The sequence below is a fragment of the Musca autumnalis genome, unplaced genomic scaffold (genome assembly GCF_047663935.1).
Source record: "Musca autumnalis isolate F117 unplaced genomic scaffold, ASM4766393v1 scaffold_5, whole genome shotgun sequence".
NCBI classification, from domain to species: domain Eukaryota; kingdom Metazoa; phylum Arthropoda; class Insecta; order Diptera; family Muscidae; genus Musca; species Musca autumnalis.
The window spans coordinates 28531661-28558404 of NW_027412088.1; the positions used below are offsets into that span (position 1 = coordinate 28531661).

General features: G+C 38.5%; 1 protein-coding gene across 2 annotated transcripts; it reads left to right on the top strand.

The window, feature by feature from the left end:
• Positions 1–5483: 5483 nt before the first annotated feature.
• On the top strand, positions 5484–26744 carry TpnC4 (Troponin C TpnC4). 2 transcript variants are annotated; one of them, XM_073992385.1, is made up of 6 exons: positions 5484–5871; positions 6254–6320; positions 17797–17830; positions 17899–18297; positions 18376–18396; positions 26427–26744. In XM_073992385.1, the coding sequence occupies exons 2-6, from the start codon at positions 6318–6320 to the stop codon at positions 26429–26431; spliced, it is 462 nt and encodes a 153-aa protein (XP_073848486.1). In that variant the 5' UTR covers positions 5484–5871; positions 6254–6317; the 3' UTR covers positions 26432–26744. The 2 variants fall into 2 exon arrangements, with proteins under 2 accessions (XP_073848486.1, XP_073848488.1); XM_073992387.1 differs by having other exon boundaries at positions 5787–6058.

Consider the following 26744-nt stretch of genomic DNA (forward strand, 5'->3'; position numbering starts at 1 on the left):
TTTATGGCCCGAATTGGAAGATATGGATGTGGACGATATGTGGTTTCAGCAGGACGATGCCATTTGCCACACAGCTAACGAAACAATGGCTCTCTTGCGGAACAAATTCAATGGCCGTGTTATCTCACGTTATGGCGATGTCAATTGGCCGCCAAGATCATGTGATTTGACACCGTTGGACTTTTTTCTTTGGGGTTATTTGAAAGAAAAGGTGTACGTCGATAAGCCAGCAACAATTCAAGAGCTAAAGCATGAGATAATTCGTCACATTAACGGCATAGAACCTCCATTATGCCTCAGGGTCATCGAAAATTAGGACCATCGGATGGAGGTGTGCCGCCGTGGTTGCGGCGCCCATTTGGCCGATATTTTGTTCCATACATAATTGAGTAATACAAATATATCATAATAAAATAAAATTACAATAATTTCCTAAATAGTTTGTGTTTTATTCAAAATCAACATCGGCCCTTACAATTTGACCACCCTTTAGATAGAGGACCTCTTAAAGGGGTCTTCTATTAAAATGAGGCATTCTAAAAGGGTCATCTACATATATTTAAAATACCTTCTTAAGTGGTTCTCTATAGTAAGAAGTCCTCATAAAGGGGTCTTCTAATAGTTAGAAGAACTTCTAATTGGGCTTTCTACAGTTTAAATATATCCTAAAGGTGTCTTTTATAATTATAAGACCTCATAAATGTGTCTTATGTCAATAAAAGGCATCATACAAGGGTTTTCTAGAGGAACTCCTAAAGTGGTTTTCTGTAGTAAGAAGACATCATGAAGAAGTCTTCTATTAATTAGGGGTATCTTTTAGCACGAATTCTGTAAGCCTTGATATCTGTCAGAGATAAATGTTCGAAAATTGTTATTTTGGACACAGTTCTTTAGATAGAAGTCTTCCTGATGATGTATGCTGTAGGTAGTAGACGTCCTAAAGGGGTTCTATAGATCTTTATACCCTTAGCCTTTAGGCTAGAAAGGTTATATACACTTTTATACGGGCAAAATGTGCCTCATCGAAATAATGGTTTTAGACCCCAAGTATGTTTGGACGAAATGTGTTTCAGACAATTTGGATTTGATTTAGCAATGTCCGTCTGTCTGTCTGGCTGGCTGGTGCTCATGATAAATCTCGATAAGTTCGAAGATGAGCTATATCTGTCCACTCCTTCCGGTACCTCCCCCACAAAAGTTCCAAAATGTTCGGAAAATTTGTGGGCACGATAACTCTTGAAGAGAGTAACCGATTTGGTCCATGCTTTGCACATCGTGAAATTTCTAACAGACTTAGATGAGGTTCCAATATGGACTCAATCGGCCCACTCCTTCGGATACCTCCAATACAAAATTTCGGATAAGTTCAGTTTAGGAACTGCTCTCGAATCGCTTTGATTTTTGTTGCAACATCTTGTATTCACTTCCCCCCATACGACAATGCAAGTTTCATCAGGGGAAAGTCCATACTTCCTGAGAAAATGGCCGGAAAGGTGCAAAAAGCCCTTATGACACCTTGTGTAGTGGTTGGAGCGCAAGATAACACTTGAACGGATCTGTCGATTCGGTCCAAAATGTGCCCTTCGCAATATTTTATCAAAACATAGTTTAAATTCGAAGATGGGCTATATCGGTCCACTCCTTCAGGTACCTCCCCCACAAAAGTTGAAAAATGTTCGGAAAAATTGTGCGCACGATAACTCTTGAAGGGAGTAAACGATGTAATCCATACTTTGCACATCATAAAATATCTACCAGATATAGATCAGGTTCGAATATGGACTATATTTGTCCACTCCTTCTAGTACCACTCACACAAAATTTCGGATAAGTTCACTTTAAGACCTGCTCTCGAATCACTTTGTTTTTTGTTGAAGCGATTTGAATTCGCTACCTCCATTACGACGGTAAAAGTTTAGGGGCAAGTCCATATTTCTTGGTAATACAGCCCGAATGGTGTAAAAAACCCCTATGTCACCATATGTGGTGGTCGGAAAGCACGATAACTCCCGAACTGTTCAACCGATTTGGTCCAACATTTGGTCTTCGTCATATTATATCCAATACCGCTCCACAACTTTCGGTACTTCTCTCCAATATTTAAAAAAAGTCACTAAAATGCTAGGACAATATCACTTGAATGGGTCCAAACTTTGGTCACAACTTTGGATCTTCTAATATTTTATCAAAATTTAGTTGAACTTCTAAAATGGTCCATATCGGTCCTCCCTAAGGGTACCTGCCCTACAAAAATTCAACATTTGTGTCTTAGTGCAGTTATTTCCTAATACACATTTTTGTCGGCAAGTTCAAATGTCCAAAAGGGCCACAAAATTCTGAAGAGACCTTAAATACATTCGATCTGTCCGGAGGTGAAAGTTTCGCTTCACATTGGCTGAGGGTATATATCTGTCGGCGACTGACACTTTTTACTTGTTTCTAAATAGAAGGCATCTGTTCTATAAATATAGGTCCTGATAAAGTGATCTTTTATGAGTTCTCCTAAAGGGGTCTTATACGGATAGAATATATCGTAAAGAGTTTAATATAGGTAGAGGGCCTCCGCTAACATAGAAGGAATATCTCTTAAAGGGGTCTTCTATAGGCAGTGGACCTTCGTAAAAGGGTTTTCTAGAGATAGTGGTACTTGAAAAGATAACTTCTATAGTTCCAAGACCTTCTATAGCTAACAGACATCCTATACGTGTCTTCTATACTTAGAAGGCCTCCTAAAGGAGTCTTTTGTTAATAAAAGACATCGTACATGGGTCTTCTATTGATAGAGGACCTCCTAAAGGGGTTTTATATAGATAGAAGACCTCCTCTAACATAGAAAAAATATCTCTTAAAGAGGGTTCTCTATAGTTAGAAGACCTTATAAAGGGTTCTTCTATAGTAAGAAGACCTTCTAAAGGGGCCTTCTATAATTAGAAGACCTACTAAAGGGGACTTCTTTAGTTAGAAGAGCTACTAAAGAGGTCTTCTGTAGCCAGAAGACGTTCTAAAGGGGTCTTCTATAGTTAACAGACATCCTAAAGGTGTCTTCTATCCTTGGAAGGCCTTCTAAACGGGTTTTATATAGATAGAGGACGTCCTCTAACATAGAAGAAATATCTCTTAAAAAGGGGATCTTCTATAGTTAGAAGACCTGCTTAAGGGGTCTTCTATAATTAGAAGACGTTATAAAGGGTTCTTCTATAGTAAGAAGACCTTCTAAAGAGGTCTCCTTTAGTTGAAATACCTTCTAAACGGGTCTTCTATGGTTCGAAGACCTTCTTAAGGGGCCTTCTATAGTTGGAAGAAGAACTTCTAAAGGGACCTTCTATAGTTAGGCAACCTTCTAAAGGGGCCTTCTATAGTAAGAAAACCTTCTAAAGGGGTCTTTTATAGTTAGAAGACCTTCAAAGGGATCTTCTATAGCTAGAAGACCTACTAAAGGGGACTTCTGTAGCTAGAAGACGTTCTAAAGGGGGTCTTCTATAGTTAAAGACGTCTTCTATCCTTGGAAGGCCTCCTAAACGGGTTTTATATACATAGAGGAGCTCCTCTAACATAGAAGGGATATCTCTTAAGGGGTGACCCTCAGTTGTAAAGCCCTTAAAGCCATTTTTCATGATTATTTTTCCCAAGAAAACTATGAAACTCATTTCAAAAACTGAGAAGCCAATTGATAATTCCCTTCGCCGGGATGAAATCATGATATTGGTAGCGATCAGTAAAATTTTGCAACACTGTCAGTTCGTTTTAAAAAACATTACTCTCTGTAATAGAGGGTAATAAATGAAGTTGAGCCAATGGGGGAATACTCCACTCAAGCAATCGAAAAAGAAATTGAACTTCAACAATAAACAAAACAAACTTTTTTGGTAGATGATTTTTTCATCTGATCGAGCGCATTTAATTTACTTTCCGTATTTTTCTTGTTGAAAAATATTATGTAGTTTTGTGGCAATTGACCGTCTACCAAACCCTGTTTTTATTAAAGCGTTTTGCGGTGCCAACTCTAGACGACCCTAAGGGCCATCTACTCTACAGTAGACGACCCTAAGGGCCATCTACTCTACAGTAGTCGACCCTAAGGGCCATCTACTCTACAGTAGACGACCCTAAGGGCCATCTACTCTACAGTAGACGACCCTAAGGGCCATCTACTCTACAGAAGACGACCCTAAGGGCCATCTACTCTACAGTAGACGACCCTAAGGGCCATCTACTCTACAGTAGTCGACCCTAAGGGCCATCTACTCTACAGTAGACGACCCTAAGGGCCATCTACTCTACAGTAGACGACCCTAAGGGCCATCTACTCTACAGTAGACGACCCTAAGGGCCATCTACTCTACAGTAGACGACCCTAAGGGCCATCTACTCTACAGAAGACGACCCTAAGGCCATATACTCTACAATAGACGACCCTAAGGGCCATCTACTCTACAGTAGACTACCCTAAGGACCATCTACTCTACAGTAGTCGAACCTAAGGGCCATCTTTTCTACAGTAGACGACCCTAAGGGCCATATACTCTACAGTAGACGACCCTAAGGCCATATACTCTACAGTAGACGACGCTAAGGGCCATCTATTCTACAGTAGACGACCCTAAGGACCATCTACTCTACAGTAGTCGAACCTAAGGGCCATCTTTTCTACAGTAGACGACCCTAAGGGCCATATACTCTACAGTAGACGACCCTAAGGGCCATCTTATCTACAGTAGATGATACTAAAGGACATAAACTCTACAGTAGATGACCCTAAGGGCCATCTACTCTACAGTAGACCACCCTAAGGGCCATCTACTCTACAGTAGACAACTCTAAGGGCCATCTACTCTACAGTAGACGACCCTAAGGGCCATCTAATCTACAGTAGACGACCCTAATGGCCACCTACTCTACATTAGACGACCCTAAGGGCCATATACCCTACAGTAGACTACCCTAAGGGCCATCTACTCTACAGTAGACGACCCTAAGGGTCATCTGATCTTCAGTAGACGTCCCTAAAGGCCATCTACTCTACAGTAGATGATCCTAAGGGTCGATTCGATCTGATCGAAATAGCTGGAATATGTTGGTATGCGTAACTCTTGTATTTAGTTGTTATGTCAGAAACTCGTAGCTCTGAGATGAAGTTAGAAATATTGTAATCAAAATTGTCTGTCCGTTTCCACTTTAGTTTCATATGTTTTCCATTTCTATCGTACATCCAATTTTAAAATGTGCGGTATCGCACATGTTCCACTATAAAACTAAGAAAAAATGTCGCATCTCCAATTAATTTGCATTTGTTATGCGGTTCATTGGTTATCAATAAATAGATGTTTTATGTGTTCTTCCCTACGCATCATTTACCATGCGTTGTTGCTGTTGTTGTGTTTTGCTTTGTCTGAGTTGACTTTAGAATTTCTACTCTATTTTTTTGAAAACTTATGCTTCTAATTATAATTGTAAATGTTTCTCAATAACAGCGCAAAAAAAACACAACAAATTTGTCGCTCTATAGAGAAAGAAAAAAAAAACGATGAATCGGAACAACAACCTATAAAGTACCTACTCAGTACAGCAGCATACATTGAATTTGAATCGAATTGGTTTGGATTGAATTGAATAGAAATGAAAATTGGCTGTATTGTGGTGTTTACCGAAAGACAACGTGTGATTTTGATTCTCTTCTGATGTTGTTGCATTGCATTTACATTGGGCGGATTTTTGATTTTTTTTTGGCAAAAATATCCACCACCACCATAACACCAACAACAAAGCTGATTATTTGTGGCAACATCAGTGGTATTCAAAGCAGTAGTGGGGCAGCAACAGCCAAACAGCAAAAGCGAAATATTTTGAAAACTAATTCGATCTGATCGAAAGGTAATTTTTTAATTGATGCAAATCAACAGAGTTGAGTGATTATCGTGGTGCGCTAACGTGAACAACACACATTTTTTCGGTCCGGACGATAGTCGTATTCACTGATCTTCTCTTCGCCAAAAAACACAGATTTTTACTTTACTTTTTTTTGAAAATTCCAAATTATTTTTCTCCTGCTTTTCATTCGGTGGGTAAAAAAAATAGCAGCAAAAGAGAAGTTTTGGAGTGAAGAAACAACAAATAAAGCAAATACCAGAAAAAATATTAAAAAAATAATAATAAATAACAATAAAGGATTAAAAAATAATAAAAAATAAAAATAAAATATTGAAAAAAAGTGTTTGAATACAAGTTGTTTTAAAATAAAATTTCTTAATTTTAGTTAAGCCGCTCCAAGAGGATATTTCTTTACTTTTATACCGGATTAACATCAAAGACTTTACAAAATGGTGAGTTTCAAAAATATTTTCTTTGAATTATTGTTGGTTTCGAAGCCATATTTTTGTTTTTGTTGATTTTCCCAATTGGTCTGAATTAATTTTGCCAATTTGTAGTTTCTTTTTCTTTGAGAAATTCCTCCTCAAAAGTGGCCTTGATTGCAGAAAATAACATCATTAATCAAATTAATTGTGCTCATTTATTTTAGAGGTTAAATGTAGGATTTTATTGCGTACCATTCAATTTAACAAAATAATCTCAAATAATCGAAGAAGAATCTCGAAGAAAAAACATCGCACAAAGCAACGAAAAAAAATCACTTTTTAGAGCAACAATTTGTCGTGTTAAATTTTCATTGAAATTGAAGAGAAAGAAAATGGCGACGCCAAGAATGGCATTTAACGGAGGTGATGTAAATACCCGAAGAAAGATTTTAGGTTAGGTTCGAATAGATAGGTATATATTTTGTCGCATGCCTAGCCAAAAATCGATTTGTTTTACACATTAAATTCCATTTTTCTAATTTATATCAAAATTTAAACCCATTATGGAACATTTTTCCCTCCATGTGAAGTGGACCTATAATTGTTCCTCAAACATCCCAGACGGGACAAGGGAGACTTCTCTCATATCAATGAGTGTAGCCCGATTCATATTAGCTTAATGATATAGGCCCTACTGTTTATCGCCGAGTCCGATCCACTGAAATACTCAGGAAATGTCGCTAACATTACTGAGGGGTATTTTTGTCGGACCTTTGTTTCTAATTAGAACACAAATACTGTCAGTTTCGGAACTCTGATTGGGAATTCACAAAAGAAAAAAATTTGAAATCTGTAAATCAGGAAGAACAGTTGATTTCCCGCCTAGTATTGTCATGGTCTATTTTATAGTTTTATGTATGATCCGCGTCTAGCCACCTGATTTACATCTGATCTGATGGCGTCACTAATGAAATCTCTGCTCAAGCAGTAGTATAGACTTGCACTTGCAGATATTCTACGGTTAAGATCCTAATTTGTTTTACCTTTATATTTAGAACGAGGTGGCAAAACAATGATGAATTTATTTCAAGTCCTCAGTTCCGATATATACGATCAAAAATATATCAAAAAAATATGCCTAATCGAAATAATGGCTTGTATCCCAAAATGTGTTTGGAAGATACCGGTTTAGGCAATTCGGAGTGGATTTGCCTATACGATAATTCTCGAACGGATCAAGCGGTACGGCTTGGATCAATTTCTAAGATGGGACATATCAGTCCACACCATCGAATACCTTCCCACAAACAATCGATAGTCCGACTATCGTTTTGATTGCTGCAGTAAAACAAAGCTTACGTCGGCCACCAAAACAAATTATTTGGGTTATCTGTCGTGAATTTATTATAACATAATTGCTTTTGAGTTCTATAAAACAAAACTTTACGACAGTGATCAAAACGATAGTCTGACAATCGATAGTTTGCCAGCTCTACTATAAACCCCCGGGCGGTACAAACTAAAATGCCTGTTGAGCATGATATCCTTCGAACTGTGTATCCGATTTGGATGAATTTTTGTACATTGTAAAATGTATGGCAGGTTCCAAGAAGGTCTTTATGGTACAGTCTAAGGAATGTTGGAGAATTAGTTTTTAAAGATTCTGATTGCAACAATACAGGTTTTTCCTAGGCAAGTCAATGCTTCCTGACCTGAAGGTTCAAAATCTTACGGCGACCAACACTTTTGCGATGTAATCCAGTTTAAGCCCACTTCTCGGACCGTGATGAAATAACAGGTAGTCGTTACTGTTTTTATACCCTCAGCCTTTAGGCTATACACACTTTCTTACGATCAAAATGGGACTCATCGAAATAGTGGATTTACACCCCAGGTATATTTGAAAGAAAAACGTTTCAGACAGTTTGGAGTCGATTTAGCTATGTCTGTTCGTCTCTGGGACGGATTAACCGATTCGGCCCAAAATTTTGAGATCGTAATATTTTGTTTAAACATAGTTAAAGTTCTAAAATGGGCCATATCGGTCCACTACCTCGGGTACCTTCCCTATAATAGTTCAAATTTGTTCGCAAATATTATGCGTACGTTACTCTCGAAAGCAGTAATCGATTTGGTCCATACTTTGCACATCGTAATATTTTCACCACACATAGATTATATCGGTCTATAACATCGGGTACCTACCACAAAAAAAAAATCGAAAAATAGAGCTACTTTCAAATCGCTTTGATATTTATTTTTTGCAACAACTTGTAGTGGCTGCCCTTATTACAACGATACAAGTTTGCTCAGGGACAAGTCCATACTTCCTGAGAAAACGGTCCGAAAGTTGTGGAAACCCCCTATAGCACCATGTGTAGTGGCTGGAGCGCACGATAACTCTCAAACTGCGATTTGGTCCAAAAATTTGGTCTTCGTAATGTTTTGTCCAAACTTAGTTCGAAGATGGGCAATACCGGTCCACAATTTCCGGTAGATCCCCCAAAAGTTAAACAATTCTGTAATATGGTATGCACTACTTCCCTGGAACGGATTTTCCAACATTTTGGCCAAATTAAGATTAACTTCTAAAATGGTCCATATCAATTCTACTTACGGTACCTTCCCCGCAAAAATTCAGCATTTTTGTTGCAGTGCAATTTAGGATCCTTTGGAGATGTATACCGATGCTATTCCTTGTTTTCCTGTTTAAAGTAATATTATTTTTTCGTTGGCAAATCCATGCTTCCTGACATAGCTGTCCAAAAGCTCTAAGTTATACGGCGACCAACTGAAATGACAGGAGGGCGCGGCTAAATGAAATGATTCCAAAATTAGGTCCACTTCCGAAATGCACTATGTCGATCCACTCCCTCAAGTATGTACCTCCTCTGCAACACTTATGAGCTTTAATGCAAATATATTTATTTTTTGGCATGTTTAATGTCAAACAAGTTAGAGGGCGTTAAATTTGGCCAGGCCGAAATTGTTATACGCTCCACCACGAATTGTAATGAAGTAAAATGGAAAAATTAGTTTCCTTTTGTTTATGAAGAAGACTAAATACAAAATTTCAGCAATTTTGGTAAACCAATGTGGCTAACCTTTAAAATACTGAAATTCCGGAGGAACCGTTCTATGGGGGCTATATCAAAACATCGACTTATACCGACAAATTTCATATGGAAAGCCTTATACCCCAAATGAAGACTAAATACCAAATTTCAGCCATTTCGGTGGAATATTGAGGCCTCAACCTTCAAAATACCAATGATCAGGAGGTATCGTTCTATGGGGGCTATATGAAGGCGTGGACCTATACCGGCAAATTTCTTGGGAAAAGTTCTATACCCCCAACCAAGACTATGTACCAAATTTCAGCCATTTCGGTGGATTATTGTGGCCACAACCTTCAAAATACAGAAAATCGGGAGGTACCGTTCTATGGGGGCTATGTGAAGGCATGGACCTATACCTACAAATTTCAGGTGGAAAGTTTTATACACCCTACGATGACTTAATACCAAATTTCAGTCATTTTGGTGGGATAATGAAGCTAAAACCTCAAAAAACCGAAAATCGGGTGGTACCGTTATATGGGGGCTGTATCAAAACGTGGACCGATATAGCCCATTTGCAGCACCAAACATCCTAGGGGTAATAGAAACTTCGATACCAAATTACAAAGCTCTATCTTAAAAATTGCGAGATGTATCTTGATTTCAACAGACTGACGGACAGACGGATATGGTTATATCGACTTAGAATTTTACCCTGATCAAGAATATTTCGATGTGTTACAAACGGAATGAGAAATTTAATTATACCCTCCATATTATGGTGGAGGGTATAGAAAGGGGCACAAAATCTGAAAACCCCCTAAAACATAATTATTGGAGAAAAGGATTTTGGTTGTGTTAAAGGTATTCGATTTGCTCTTAAATGAATGTTTTAATTCGCATAGGCTGAGGGTATATCTCTGTCGGGGAATTTCAATAAAAATATTACAGAAGACATTCTGAGCTTTACATTGTTGATCCTGATTACTTGGGAAAAAGTGGCCAAATACTAGAGATATAGAAAAAGTCGCTCTGGTGTCCTTGTTTGCAATTTGTGGAATTTTCTTTCTATGGCGAGTATCTCTGCCACTATTGGCTATATTCTAGGGTAAAAACCTGATAATAAGAAAATATCATCCTAGCTTAAAATTAATTAATTAAATGTGTTATCGTTGATCGTTGTCCCTTTCCTTTTAACTTAGGGATAAGCAGTAAAATGCAATAATCGTTTTTTCGATTATTCGGTTTTCGTCTAAAACTTAAAATTCGAATTTCGGTTAGTCGATTTTTTAAAAGTATTGTAAAAGTTGTCTTTGGAGTTCTCATTAAAAACCGAATACCGGTTATAATCGAATATAACCGATCGCGCTCATTCGTGCGATCGTGATGACTACGATTTATGTTCGACTGCGACTAATAATTGACTACGATTAATGTTCGACTCCGTCTTTCGAAAGTCGATTAAGAATAATTGATTATACGGTTTTCGCACAGTCAATAGTCGACTATGGTTTTTAAAAATTTTACGACTAATTTTTACGTATCCCTATTTTGAATGCTACAAGTAGTGTTAAGAGATTTACTTTTTTTAGATTCACTTTGGCAGATTTAGTTTTTTTTTTTTTTTTTAATTATTACACTTTGACATTTTTCTCCAAGCCAAATTAAACTTCAAATCCGGTCATAGTATTAACTAATAAAGGTTGAAATTAACATATTTCTAAACCATAAGTTATGCACTTTTCTAATCTTTCTAAAATATTTAGTTACTTTATTAACTCAAGATTTGTTTAAGCGCAAAAATCTCAAACCAATCAAATTGTTCAGCATTTATGCTAACGAGGGTATATACACTTTCATACTGGCAAAATGTGCCTCGTCGAAATAATGGTTTTAGACCCCAAGTATGCTGGACGAAAAGTGTTTCAGACAATTTAGAGTTGATTTAACCATATCCGTCTGTCTGTCTGTCCGTCTCTCTTTCTGTCTGTCTATCTGGCTGGAACGCACGATAACTCTCGAACGGATCAACCGATTCGGTCCAAAATTTGGCTTTCGTAATATTTTGTCCAAACTTAGTTTAAGTTCGAAGATGGGTTATATCGGTCCACTCCTTCCGGTACCTCCCCCAACAAAATTCAGAAAATTTCGGCAAATTTGTGCGCACAATAACTCTTGAAGGAAGTAACCGATTTCGTCCGATTTCTACCAGACTTAGGTCCACTCCTTCAGGTATCTCCCACACAAAATTTCGGAAAAGTTCAGTTTAGGACCTGCTCTCGAGTCGCTTTGATTTTTGTTGTAGCAACTTGTATTCACTGCTTCCCATACAAAGGTATAAGTTTCATCAGGGGCAAGTCCACACTTCCAGAGAAAATAGCCTGAAAGGTAAAGAAGTAAGAACGGCGTTAAGTTTGGCCGGGCCGAACTTGTTATACCCTCCACCACAAATTGTATTGAAGTAAAATGGAATAATTAGTTTCCTTTCGTGTATGAAGAAGACTTAATACTAAATTTCAGCAATTTCGGTAAAACAATGTGAGACACCATTCTATGGGGGCTATTTCAAAACGTCGATCTATACCGAAAAATTTTTGACGAAAAGTGTTTAGGCTCAAAGAAGACTAAATACCAAATTTCCTATATTTCGGTAAGAGAATGTGGCTAAAACTAAAAAATACCGAAAATCAAGAAGTAAGCTTCTATGGGGATATAGGAAGACGTGGACCTATACTGATAATACTCTTCTGGAATATTTTATAACACGTGGAAGACGAAATAACGAATTTCAGCCATTTCGGTTGGATGTAGACGTCACAATCTTCAGTATTACGAAAATCCGGAGGTACCGTTCTATGGGGGCTATATCGAAACGTGGACCTATGTATACCGACGAATTTTAGTCAGAAATGGGGCAATATGAAAGCGTGGACCTGTACAGACATATTTCTGGCGAACAGTTTTATATCACATTGAAATTTCAGCCATTTTGGTGGAATATTGAAGACACAACCTTCAAAATACGAAAAATCGGGAGGTACCTTTCCATGGGGGCTATATGAAGGCGTGAACCTATACCGACAAATTTAAAGGGGAAGTTTGAGTACCCCCAACGGAGTCTAAAACCAAATTTCAGCCATTTCGGTGGAATATTGAGGCCACAACGTTCAAAATACCGAAAATCGGGAGGTACCGTTCTATGGGGGCTATATAAAGGCATGGACCGATACCGACAAAGTTCTGGGGGAAAGTTTTATACCACCAACGTTATACCCCTAAAGAAGACTACGTACCAAATTTCAGCCATTTTGGTAGGATAATGAAGCTAAAACCTTAAAAATACCGAAAATCGGGAGGTACCGTTCTATGGGGGCTATATCAAAACGTGGACCGATATATCCCATTTTCAATACCAACCATTCTGCAAGTAATAAAAACTTCTGCACCAAATTTTGACTCTCTATCTTTCAAATTGCGAGCTGTATCTTGATTTCAACAGACAGACGGACGGACAGACGGACATGGTTAAATCGACATAGAATTTTATGCTGATCAATAGTATATATACTTTATAGGGTCTCCGACGAATATTTCGATGTGTTACAAACGGAATGACAAATTTAATTATACCCTCCATATGGTGCAGGGTATAAAAAAAAAACCTATAACACCGTGTGTAGTGGTTGGAGCGCAAGATAACTCTCGAACGGATCTGCCGATTCGGTCCAAAATGTGGCCTTCGTAATATTTTGTGCAAACTTAGTTTAAGTTCGAAGGTAAGCGACATCGGTCCACTCCTTCATGCACCTCACCCACTAAAGTTCAAAAATGTTCGGAAAAATTGTGCGCACGATAACTCTTGACTGGAGTGACCGATTTGGTCCATACTTTACACATCCTAATATATCTACCAGATATAATTCAGGTTCGAATATAGACTATTTTTGTCCACTCCTTCGGGTACCTCCCACACAAGATTTTGGATAAATTCACTTTAAGACCTGCTCTCGAATCACTTTTGTTTTTTTTTAAGCAACTTTCATTCCCTGCCTCAATTACGACAGTAATGTTGTAATATTTCTTCGAATATAAGATGAAATTCGAAGGTGGTGATTATAGGTCCACTCCTTCCGGTACCTCCCCCACAAAAGTTCGAAAATAGTCGCTAAAATGGTACGCGCGATTTCCCATAGACGTAGCAACCGATTTGGTCCAAACTTTTGATATTTAAATGTTGTCGAAACTTAGTTTCTCTTCAAATTTGGGCTCCATCTGTTTAATCCTTGTGGTACCACCCACTCAAATGTTCATAATTTTTGTGTGGTTAAGGGTCTGTTCGAGGATCCTTTATTCATTTTTACGGAAGGCTTTCCTAGTGGCCCTGTTTACAGCGATATTATGTTTTTCGTAGGCTAGTGTGATAAAAAGCCCTGTCTATTGTTATCCCCGCAAATTTTTGAGCTTTAATCCTATCCATACTTTTGTCGATTTATACGCCCAAAATGTTGAATCCATAAGTTTTTTTTTTTTTTTTTTGGGAAAAAAGTATTTCAATCCACACAGACTGAGGGTATATCTCTGTCGGAAAAGCTGACTGATACTTTTTTACTTGTAATCTACAAAATTTGTTTAACAAATAGTTCAAAATAAAGAGAATGAAGTTATATTTATTGAGACTTGAAACTTGGCCGTACAGTTGTTGTATCAGTTTACATCTTCTTGGTACCTTCAACATCGCAGTGTCCTGGCACCCAGCAAAAATTGACGTCTATATCACTTGATTTAAGGATAGACCTACAATTTTGGGTGGGTTTAGCTTGTGTTGTTAAACAGATGGAGCGGATCGTTCGGTCCCAATGCACATGCAGGACATATGTTGTTGTTGTATCAACGCATAAATGTTCGTGCATTATTTCGGTTATCAGGTTCTGGTTCCTCTGAATCCAGATTCAAAAATTCTGCAACCTGCACTGGTTGCGTCCATAAAGAATCATGAGACAGGTGAGTTGGGTTAGCTGGACAGCTAAACAAAGGTAGCGTATTGTGTGGATCTTAACTGGGCTAAAATTACTCGTGTTTACCTTGGCAGCTGGCATTCCTCTGCTGCTGCGATCGATGGGGTGGTCACTAAGAACGGCATTCACACTGTATATGTGTACTGCCTGCGCAACTGCATCAGTGTTAATGCTATCCAAGCCTTCCTGATAGGCTCGTTGGTCTAGAGGTTCTCTTTTATACCTTTGAAACTCTATCTTTAGATCATGAAGATTTCTGCTGACGTGCCTGGGTGGGCAATGCCTGTCCATTAAATCGTGACAGGGATGCTCACGGCGATAACTCCCAAGCATGTACTAAATCGACAAGATTCTGCTGTGCTGATGCACAGCTAATGAAGATGGTCCACTGGTGCCATAAGGAGGCTCCCTGTTTCAGTCCTTAGTACGGCGGTATGGCAGGTTTAAATATACTTCAACTGCGTATCGCAAACATTTTCATACCCCGCAGGTGACGCATAGCTTACCACAGACCAGCCTATTGCTTTGCTGGCTGCCGGCCAGCGACTTGAGGACCTTGTTCCTACTTCTGATCTTATCGCAAATAGCTGTGGGTTTCGCGGACGACTTAAAAATGCTGTCGAACGTTACAGGCGATATCTTAAGGGTAGTTAGTGGTCGGAATCAATACAATATGTTCAGGGTTAGCCTTATTTCAGCCGCCCAAGTGGTGAACAAAGTGGCACTGGATTTAGCGGCGCATATTTTCATAGTCCCCAGATGGAAGAACGGCCCTAGATCAGCTGTATAGACATTTAACCTATCACATATGTATGTCATCGACGATAGGGCCCGACGCCAAGATCGTACAATCACTCGTCTACATTACGATTTCTTTACGGCCTATATGGGGTGCAATTTCCGAAAGGTAGAGGTTAACCAGTTTCGGAGATATCACCCCTTCTTGGGAAACGCCCAGCTTCACTCTAGGGGTTTTGGACTTCTTGTTTCTGAATTTCACAAACGACTGGCCTCCTACATATATGCAGTTGATTAACCAACGTTTCAAACGCGGCTGGAGAGTGACCTTCTCTAGAACAGCTTGGCATTGTTGACGGTATCGAAGGCTTCCGATAGGTCAAGCGTCACCATGACTGTTCGGTCGCACGGCCTGTTCTGGTTCAGTCCTCTACTGATATGTGTGGATATGGCGTCTAATGCTGTTGTAGTACTATGCATTTTCCGAAATCCATGTTAGTGTTGTGCAACTGGAAAACAGCTTATTATCGTGGGGAGGAGTAGTGCCACCAGAATCTTTGCTACTGGCGACATGTGTGAAATCGGTCTGTACGATCCACCTCTCTGGCATCAATATAGGCGCCTAGCGATAGGTTGAGGACACTTGTTAAATACTCAACACCAGGTTCATAATCATTACCATTGAGATTTCATGTGGGCCCAACGCTTTGTATGATTTCGGCTTTCGAATGACGTCTATAACATCACACATGATAAATTGTGGTGGTACCTCCTCGGCTGGGAGGGTTCTTATACTGCGTAGCTTACATATTTTCGCCCTATCGCTCTCGGGGTGCCCTATATACTGCCGGTTAAAATAACACGCGCATCTCTTCTGCTCTGTTACTGTTATTATTATCCTTCTTTCCAGGGTTCAAGGGTGGTTTAACCGTTACCCACAATATACTTAATCCTGTACCAATGTTGCATTGCTTCTAATGATATATGGACTTTTTGATTGCTTCAGACAGCCCAGCCCTTTTTCCGCTTATGTTCGCCTACTAGCATGTTAGCTTCAAGTGTGAGTTCTCTAACTCTTGGTTCGTCCCGTTGCCTCTGCTGTAAAATTGGGCCTAATTTCGGGTGTGCGACCAGCAGATGTGTGGTGAGCGGCTGCAGCTGTGATGATGTTCCTGAAAATTCTCTCAGCTACTCGATGATCCGAAGAAATAGGAAGATCTCTGAAGCGGTGACCCTTGCCAATCAGATTTTCCATGGTTCAAAAAAGTATGATGTCGGGTGGTCCGTTAACGAAGATGATGATAGGGAAGTGGTCTGAGTCAAGGGAAATGACGGTTTGCCAGAGCAAGTCATTAATCAAACAGGGTTCCACAATAGTGATTTGTGCCTCTCCTCTTATTTTCGGGCTGATCAGTGTGTTTACAGCTTTGGGGCCATATATCAAAAAAAAATAAATAAATAATAATAATAAATAAATTGTACCGTCCTAATAGATGCAGACAAGGACAAACTGCTGCAAAAATGATAACCACTAAGATAACCACTTACTTCGCGCAACATGTCCTCTTTTTCAAAAAAAAAGGGATTAGAAATTGGTTTTCAATGAGAAATTTTCGGAAAAGTTCGTGTTAGGACCTGTTTTCGAATCGCTTTGATTTTTGTTGTAACAACTTGTATTCGCTGCCCCCATACTTCCATACTTCTTGAGAAAATAGCCTGTAAGGTGCAAAAAACCCTATGACACCGTGTAGTGGTTGGAGCGCAAGATAACTCTCGAACGGATCTGTCGATTCGGCCTTCGTTATAATTTTTCCAAACATAGTTTAAGTTCGAAGATAAGCCATATCGCTCCACTCCTTCAGGTACCTCCACCACAAAAGTTCAAAAATGTTCGCAGAAATTGTGCACACGATAACTATTGAAGGGAGTGACCGATTTGGTCCATATTTTACACATCCTAATATATCTACCAGATGTATATCAGATTTGAATATGGACTATTTTTGTTCACTGCTTCGGGTACCCTCCACACAAAATTTCGGATAAGTTCACTTTAAGACCTGCTTTCGAATCACTTTGATTTCTGGTGTAACTGCCTCAATTGCGGCTATAAAAGCTTTTTTATTGACAAGAACATACTTCTTGAGAAAACAGCTCAAAAGGTGTAAAAACCCCTATGACACCATATGTAATCGCTGGAGAGCACTATAACTCTCGAAATGATCAACCGATTTGGTCCAAAATTTGACCTTCGTCATATTTTGTCCAAACTTAGTTTCAGATGGGCAACAACTTCCGGTACTTACCTCTAATATTTAAAAATTTCACTAAATTGTATGCACGATATCTCTTGAACGGGGCAATCAATTTGGTCCAAATTTTGGATCTCCAAATATTTTGTCCAAATTTAGTTTAATTTCTAAAATGGCCCATATCGATCTTCTCCTTATAGTACCTCCCCAACAAAAGTTCAAGAATTGTGTCGATCTCTCCGTAGATGAACGTTTCAGTTCACATAGGCTGATGGTATATCTCTGTCGGCAAAGCCGACTGATACTTTTTACTTGTTTTAAATTAAATTTGTCCTAGCTTTATTTACATCCTTTACAAATAATAAAAATCATAATTTATCTCTTTTTATTTTTCTTCTCTTTCCATGTTTTATATGGCTGCTGATGATGTCCACTTCAGAGTGAACAAGAATACGACAAAGAACAACTGAGAAGTAAGTTACCTTTGAGTATGCTCCCATTGTGCTCCCCTTTAATGCATCCTTCTACTTTTGTTTTACAGTTTTGCGCAATGCCTTCAAAGCATTCGATCACGATGACAAAGGTTTCATTGAACACGCCGATGTTCATCAAATTCTCGAAATTTTGGGCCAAAAACTCGATGAAAAGGCAGTAAAAGCCCTCATCAAAGAGGTGGACAAGGGTAATACCGGAAAATTGGATTTCAGTAAATTCTGTAAATTAGCTGCCCGTTTCGTGGAAGTTGAAGAAGATGGTCCCGTACTAATGGGTGAACTGAAGGAAGCTTTCCGTGTCTATGACAAAGAGGGCAAAGGTTATTTAACAGTACAAACATTGCGTAGTATTCTACATGAATTGGATGATAAATTGTCGAACCAAGATTTGGATATGATTATTGAGGAAATTGATGCTGATGGTTCGGGTACTGTAGATTTTGATGGTGAGTTTAAACGTTTAAACTTTTTAATGATTAATGGCAATTAAAACATACTTTCTTTAATTGTTTTTTTTTTTTTAGAATTCATGCAAGTTATGACAGGTAAAAATTTGCATGACATATTTGTGCATCAACGTTTTACGCTTCAATGTCCTCCACCTCCCCCAAGTCGTTGTCCTTGTCCATCACATCGCCAGCTTTTACATCGTCGTTTGGAAATGCAATGCCAGCGTGTATTGCAACAATTGTGGCAACCCATAAGTAATTTGCATGAACGTTGTGTTCAACGTTATGTGTGGCATGTTCAACCATCTGCTTGTGCTTATAGACCATCGTCGTACAAAGAAACAACAACAACTATGGCAACCACAAGTAGTTGTTCATCAAGCAAATCAGCTGCAGTATCATCACCATCATTTTCATCTTCCTCTTCGTCATGTTCTAGTGTGTCATATTGTCGTCCACGTTTCCGTTCCCGTTTCCCCAAATGGGTACCCATTTTAACTTTATATCGTGAAATTATCCAAAATCCCTTCCGTCGTCATCGTTGTCGTTATATGATAACCTATAAATAATTTGCGGAGACATTATGAGAAAAATTGTTGTTATTTTAATTAACAAATCACTGCCATTGCACCGTTTTGAATATTTATTATAATAATTTAAATATGATGTTATATACGTACCACCATGTGGAGAACGTTTTTAAGCTTGTTTCTAGAAACGACCTTCTTCTTAATTCCGTTATCCGGATCATAAGCAATCATACAATAATTTGGCCGTAGACTGAGGGCCGTGTATTTTGTTCGTTGTTCAAATTGTATGATTTTCAGGGGAGAGTTACTTCAGTGGTTTCCCGAGGCCTTCTGAAGGGTTTATAGTTTTTCGTCTAACTTCGGTCGTTCCTCCTGGAGTTCAGACGCCGCTTTACTTAAAGACAGAAGCTGATATCTGTTGGTCCGCGAGACGTATTTGATTTCGGTCTTACCACCCATATCTGGGAAGCATTCTCCTACCCGCCAACTGGGGACGCGTCCAATAGGGGTTACAGGTTCCCCGAATGTACCAGAAACGATGCTGTTGTTTAAATCTTCACACGAATGCCTTTCATATGTCAGTAAATCACACTTCATCACTACATGGCTTAGAATTATTCCAAAGCCGTATCGAAGGTGATGATTTTGTCTTTCTGCATTTGTATGTAACGTGCACAAGGTAACGAGATAGATAGAGATAGACATGGTAATATTTGATGATCTACTTAGTATCACATTTTCAGTCGATTTATAATACTTATCCCATCCGGGCGAAAATTAAGGATGGTCATTTATTTGTCTAAAGGACGAACATTATAGCTTTTCGTGGGAATGGCTTAAGATTTGGATATAGCTCCAATATATCTGTCCTATTTTGATAAAATAAATTTCCTAAATTATATTAAAATCGGTTCAGATTTGTATATAGCTCTGACATATATAATTTTGTCCGATATCATGTATTTCACGCACCAAACACAGTATGACTGTTGAATTTTGATCAAATTTGAAAGATGTGCCGGAATTTGGTTTAGATATAATTTCTCCAAATCGAATCGTGGTGGTGTAAGGTATCATATTGTCGAACCGCCTGACTTTGGTCCTTTTCTTACACGAGTTTTTTTATATTATAATTTTCTATATATAAAAGCCCTTTTCACGAGGTGTTCTACATTTAGAAGTCTATTTAAAGAGGGTTTCTATAGATAGAGATAAGCACCTTTGAAGGGGTCTTCTATAGGTAGAATCCTCTTTCAAGGTATCTTCTCTAGATAGAATCCCCTTTCATGGTGTCTTCTGTAGATAGAAACCCCGTTCGAAGGGTCTTTATAGAAAGAACAAGTAAAAAAGTATCAGTCGGCTTTGCCGACAGAGATATACCCTCAGCCTATGTGAATTGGAACTTTCATCTACGGACAGATCGAATGTATTTAGGGTCTTTTCAGAGTTTTGTGGCATTTTTTGAACATTTGAACTTTTAGACAAAAATGTGGATTAGGATTAAAGTTCAAAAGTGTTGCGGATTGAAGGACTGGACCGACATAGTCCATTATGAAAGTGGATCTTATATTGGGAGTGTTATATTTTCGATAGATATCGCACCCACTAGTCATTTCAGTGGGTCATCGTATAAAATTTGGACCAGTAGGCAAAGAAGCATGAACTTGTCCACGGAAAACATAATATCGCCGTAAACAGGACCACAACGAATAGGATCGGTATACATTTCCAAAGGATCTTCGAACAGACCCTAAACTGCGCTTAAACAAAAATTTTGAACTTTTGGAGGAAGGTATCTTAAGGAGAGGACCAATATGGGTCATTTTTGGAAGTTAAACTAAATTTGGACAAACTATTAGAAGATCGAAAGTTTGGATCAAATTGGTGACCCCGTTCAAGAAAATGAAATGAAAGAAAATTTTGGGAGGAAGTGGTGGACCGGTATTACCCATCTTCGAAATGAAACTAATTTTGGACAAAATATGTCGAAGGCCGAATTTCCGACCAAATCGGTTGACCACTTCGGAACCATAGGGATTTTTTACAGTTTTTGGGAGGTTTTCTCAGGAAGTATTTACTTGCCCCTGAAAAAAACTTGTACCATCGTAAAGGAGGTTAGTGAATGCAATTTGGTTCAACAGAAATCAAAGTTAGTCAAGAGCAGGTCTTACAGTGAACTTATCCGAAATTTTGTGTGGGAGGTACCCGAAGGAATGGGCAAATATAGTCCATATTCAAACCTGATCTATATCTGGTAGCTATATTAGGATGCGTAAAGAATGGATCAAATCGGTCCATCCCTTCAAGAGTTATCGTGCGCACAATTTTTCCGAACATTTTTGGACTTTTGTGGCGGAGGTACCTGAAAGAGTGAACCGATATGGCTGATCTTCGAACTTAAACTAAGTTTGGACAAAATATTATGAAGGCCAAATTTTGGATCGAATCGGAAGATACGTTCGAGAGTTATCTTGCGCTCCAACCACTACACACGGTGTCATAGAGGTTTTTTGAAACTTTCAGGCTATTTTCTCAGGAAGTAGGGTTTTGCCCCTGATGAAACTTGTACCGCCGTATGCGGGGCCGTGAATACAAGATGCTACAAAAAAAAAATATAAAAACAATTCGAGAGCAGGTCCTAAACTGAACTTTTCCGAAATTTTGTGTAGGAGGTACCCGAAGGCGTGGACCGATTGATTGACCATATTAATACCTCATCTAAGTTTGGTAGAAATTTCACGTTGTGCAAACTTTGGACCAAATCGGTTACTCCCTTTAAGAGTTATCGTGCGCACAAATTTTCCGAACATTTTCGAACTATAACCCATCCTCGAACTTAAACTAAGTTTGGACAAAATATTGCGAAAGTCAAATTTTGGACCAAATCGGTTCATTCGTTCGAGAGTTATCGTGCGCACCAGCCAGACAGGCAGACGGACGGACATTGCTAAATCGACACCAAATTGTCTGAAACACATTTGGTCCAAACACAGTTGGGGTCTAAAACCATTATTTCGATGAGGCACATTTTGCCCGTATGAAAGTGTATGTACCCCCGTTAGCATAAATGCTGAGGGTATAAAAATAACCCTAAGCGCAGGGATCCATACAACGACGGTATATTTTTTTGCGGTGCAAGTACATATATCCTGGGATAATGGCCCCATAAGCTCTAGAAACCCCTACCGGCACCAATTATAATGTCTGACGAGCACAATAACTTAAAAATTGAGTATGCGATTTCACCGAGACTTTGCAAATCGGATGCAATCCAAACGAGGAGAATTTAGACATTTTTATCAAAGGTTTTTTCCCTTACAATACCATGCTTCCTAACATAACTACCCAAAAGCTTTAAAAATCCTACGGTGACCAACCAAATGAATGTTTGCTACGATAACTATCGAAAAGAGTGTCTGACATTGGTCCAACCTTTGCACATTTATAAATCAAGCTTGAAGATGGACTATATCGGATAACTTCTTCCGGTGCCTCCACCACAAAAATTCAATTTTATTTAAGTGCAGTTTAAGAGCTGTTCGAGGATTGTTTTGAAATGTTCATTGCAATTAGTCTTCTGCTTCTGATTACAACTATGATGGTCCATCATCCACTTCTAGGATCGTATTAAAATTTAAATAGGGTAATCGTTGTGATCATGCTACAACACTGTATTGCTTTTGCTAGGGGAAGCCAATACCTTCTGATATATTGACCACAAAATTTTCCAATATTTAGATCCACTCTCTCATTTGGATTTTTTTTTAGACTTTTTGTGTAGGAGGCATGGACTTGCCCACAAAAACATGTTGTTGCTCTCGTCAGAACAGCAAGGATTACTTTCGGCAAAAATTCGGCAAAACGATATTTGAACAGCAACTTAAGAAAAAATGTCGATCTTCGAGGTTTATTTAAGGGCAAAGAAGAAAAGACCAATATAATATCAGTCAGACGCGCAGTCGTACCCAGCCATTTTAGGTGGTCTTCGTAGAATTTTTTTATTCGACCAAATATGTGAGGAAGCATGCACTTGCCCACGAAAAAAAAAAAATGATATCGTTATAATTAGGACTACAAGGACTAATTTCTGTGTAAATGTTAAATATGTCGTTGTAATTAGGACCACAAAAACTACCTTCGGTGAAATTTTCAAAGCGATTCTTGAACATCCCAATACTAGAAGAAATTGTTCGGCCTTCGTCGAACTTGATTTGAAATCTACAGAAATATTACAATGTGCAAATATTGGACTAAGACGAGAGGAAGAGCACGTACTTTCAGAAGAAAAAAAGAAATAGTAGGAAAAAGAAGTAGTTCAGTAGTTCAGTGAAACTTTCATCTACGGACAGATCGAATGTATTTAGGGTCTCTTCAGAATTTTGTGGCCCTTTTTGAACATTTGAACTTGCCGACAAAAATGTGGATTAGGAACCAACTGCACTAAGACACAAATGTTGAACTTTTGTGGGGGAGTTACCCATAGGGAAGACCGATATGGGCCATTTGATAAGTTAAACTAAATTTTGACAAAATATTAGGAGAACCAAAGTTTGGACCAAATTGCTTGCCCCATTCAAGTGATATCGTCCTAGCATTTTAGTGACATTTTTTAAATATTGGGGAGAAGTATCGGAAGTTTTGGACCGGTATTGTCCCATGAAACTAAGTTTGGACAAGACCAAATGTTTGACCAAATCGGTTGAACAGTTCGAGAGTTATCGTGGCCGCCACATATGGTGACATAGGGTTTTGTTTACACCTTTCGGGCTTTTTTCCCAAGAACTATGGACTTGCCCTTGAAAAGACATTTGCCGTCGTAATGAAGGTAGCGAATGCAAATTGCTTCAAAAAAATCAAAGTGATTCGAGAGCAGGTCTTAAAGTGAACTTATCCGAAATTTTGTATGGGTGGTACCAGAAGGAGTAGACAAATATAGTCCATATTCGAAACTTAACTATATTTGGTAGATATATTATGATGTGCAGAGTATGGATTACATCGGTCACTCCCTTCAAGAGTTATCGTGCGCACAATTTTTCCGAACATTTTTGAACTTTTGTGAGGGAGGTACCTGAAGGAGTTGACCTATATGGTTTATCTTCGATCTTAAACTACGTTTGGACAAAACATTACGAAGGTCAAATTTTGGACCGAATTGGCAGATCCGTTCGAGATTTATCTTGCGCTCCAACCACTACACACGGTGTCATAGGGGTTTTTTGCACCTTTCAGGCTATTTGCTCAGGAAGTATGGACTTTCCCCTGATATATGGGGGGCAGTGAATGCAAGTGGCTACAACAAAAATCAAAACGATTCGAGAGCAGGTCGTAAACTGAACTTTTCCGAAATTTTGTGTGGGAGGTACCCGAATGCGTGAACCGATTGAGTCCATATTGAAACCTCATCTAAGTTTGGTAGAAATTTCACGATGTGCAAAGTATGGTCCAAATATGTTACTTCATTCAAGAGTTATCATGCGCACAAATTTTCCAAACTTTTGTGGGGGAGGTACTGGAAGGAGTGGATCGATATAACCCATCTTCGAACTTAAACTAAGTTTGCGCAAAATATTACGAAAGCCAAATTTTGGACCCAATCGGTTGATCCGTTCGAAAGTTATCGTGCGCTCCAGCCAGCCAGCCAGACAGACGGACGGACATTGCTTAATCGACTCCAAATTGTCTGAAACACATTTCGTCCAAACATACTTGGGGTCTAAAACCATTATTTCGATGAGGCACATTTTGACCGTATGAAAGTGTATATACCCGTTCTAGCCTAAAGGCTGAGGGTATAATTAAAGTTAGTTAAGGCGCACCATGTATGGCACTGTTTTATAAGGAAGCGATACAGTCAATGCATTGTCCCAATTTGAACTACTATATCTCAATAACGGTAAAAGCTACGAAAATATCCCAAAGGCCAATTTTGTGGAGAATTCATAGCTACAACACTTTCTTTAGTTCCATTTTGATAGGACTTGTGGTTTCCAAGCAAAATCGTGAAAACCTAAAAAGCAATTAAAAATGTCAATTTAAATCGCGATTTATTTAAAAAGCGCCCCGGCAATTTTTTTGTTTTTTTATTTTTCTCATCTATGAACATTGCAGTTTCAGAATCCTTAAAAACTTTCCAGGTGAAAGCACCTTCCATTTAAAATTGGTTCAAGAGCACCGTGCCCGATTATATTGAACGGAGGACCGGTTTGGTCCAAACTTATTTGTGGGTGCTGATTTCGAATGGAAAAAATAGGGTCAGCAAATCTGAAATCCCTCTAATACATAATAATTGGCGAAAAGGATTTTGGTTGTATAACCGGTATTGAATCAATATCGAGTCAATAGATCAGCGTCGCCCATAATATTTCCATCAATACTAAAGCATTTGTGTATGCATGGGTGAAAAAAAAAAAACAACAACAACGTGATGTTCATCGTTTGTTTATGTACACGTACACTGTACGTGAGTGAGAGAAGCAAATGCAAAAAAACTCAGTGGGCGCCCTCACTATACTTTCTTTGCAAATAAGCGCGTCCCTGCAAGCTGAGGGTACATCTCTGTCGGAAAGGCTGACTGCTACTTTTTGTTAAATTATTGGTACTTACTAGGCGTTTACACACAGACAGTATTGGCAAGACAATAGCAAAGTTACAAACCATTTTCACTAATCTCTATACATATTTAAAAACGGTGGGTGCCACCGTGGTGCAATGGAATGCACGCCCGCCTTGCACGCAGAAGGTCGGTGGATCGATTCCCCGGCCAGGCAACACCAAACATTTTTCAACGGTGGCAAAATACCCCTCAGTAATGCTGGCGACATTTCCTGAGTATTTCAGCCTTGAAAAACTTCTCTACAAGTGGTGTCTTAGGACACGCCGTTCGGACTCGGCGATAAACAGTAGGTCCCATATCATTGAGCTTAAATATGAATCGGGGTGCACTCATTGATATGAGAGAAGTCTCCCTTGTCCCGTATGGGATGTTGTGGAACAATGTTTTTTTTTTTATAAATGTATTTGTGAAAAAGGTTTGTATTTTTGCTATTGTCTTGCCAATACTGGCATTTGTAAACGAAACTTTTGTAGCACAGTGCCATTTATCGACATTTTCGAAAAGTTTGCACCTTCTCAAGACCAAAACTGCCTGAAAAAGCGTTTCAATGTTTTTGCGATGTATTAGAGAGTTCTTAATTACTGTCTTGGATACAATTTTTGTGTTGGCTCGAAAATCTCAATGGTTTGGCTGTTATATGCCAAGATGCCAAAAAAACGTAGTTAAAAAACTTAAAGCCAAAATCGGGAGGCTCGATTTTCATCGTGGACATATGCTCCAGTAGACTTTTTTGCTCAGTTCAATCCCAGGAATCAGAAACGCGAAGGGCCCATTAAGGTTTGCAAATCGCCCCGGCCTAATGTATATATTTTCGAGCATTCCAAATATTAATAAAATTTGTCTATGTATGTATATCATTCTATGGTGCATGTTATCCTTATCGCTTGCTTCCCTATAACCTTTTCAAGCTGCTTTCATTCCCAATTTAATAAATGCTACATTATTTTGTTTAACATTATCTTTGTTATTATTATTTCCAGGTTAAATTTAAGTTTCTAATTCTTATTTCATACATTTTGGCTCCAATTTTGGGGGCGGCTTTGGAAGGCAAAGAAGAAGACATACAGCTATTTTATTTATTTTAAATTAAATTTTATTTAAAAAATTAATTGTTTAAGAAACATTGTTAAATCGATGACTAACCTCAGCAGTTTGGTCATTATTTACCAGAGTGAAATTATTTTTTGGAAATTAGATTTTTAGTTGAAATTTTTTCGTATTTACTTAATTTTTGTTATTCCACTGTAAAAAGTCACCATATTTAATAAAGAAATATATTAAATAAAAAAATATAAAAA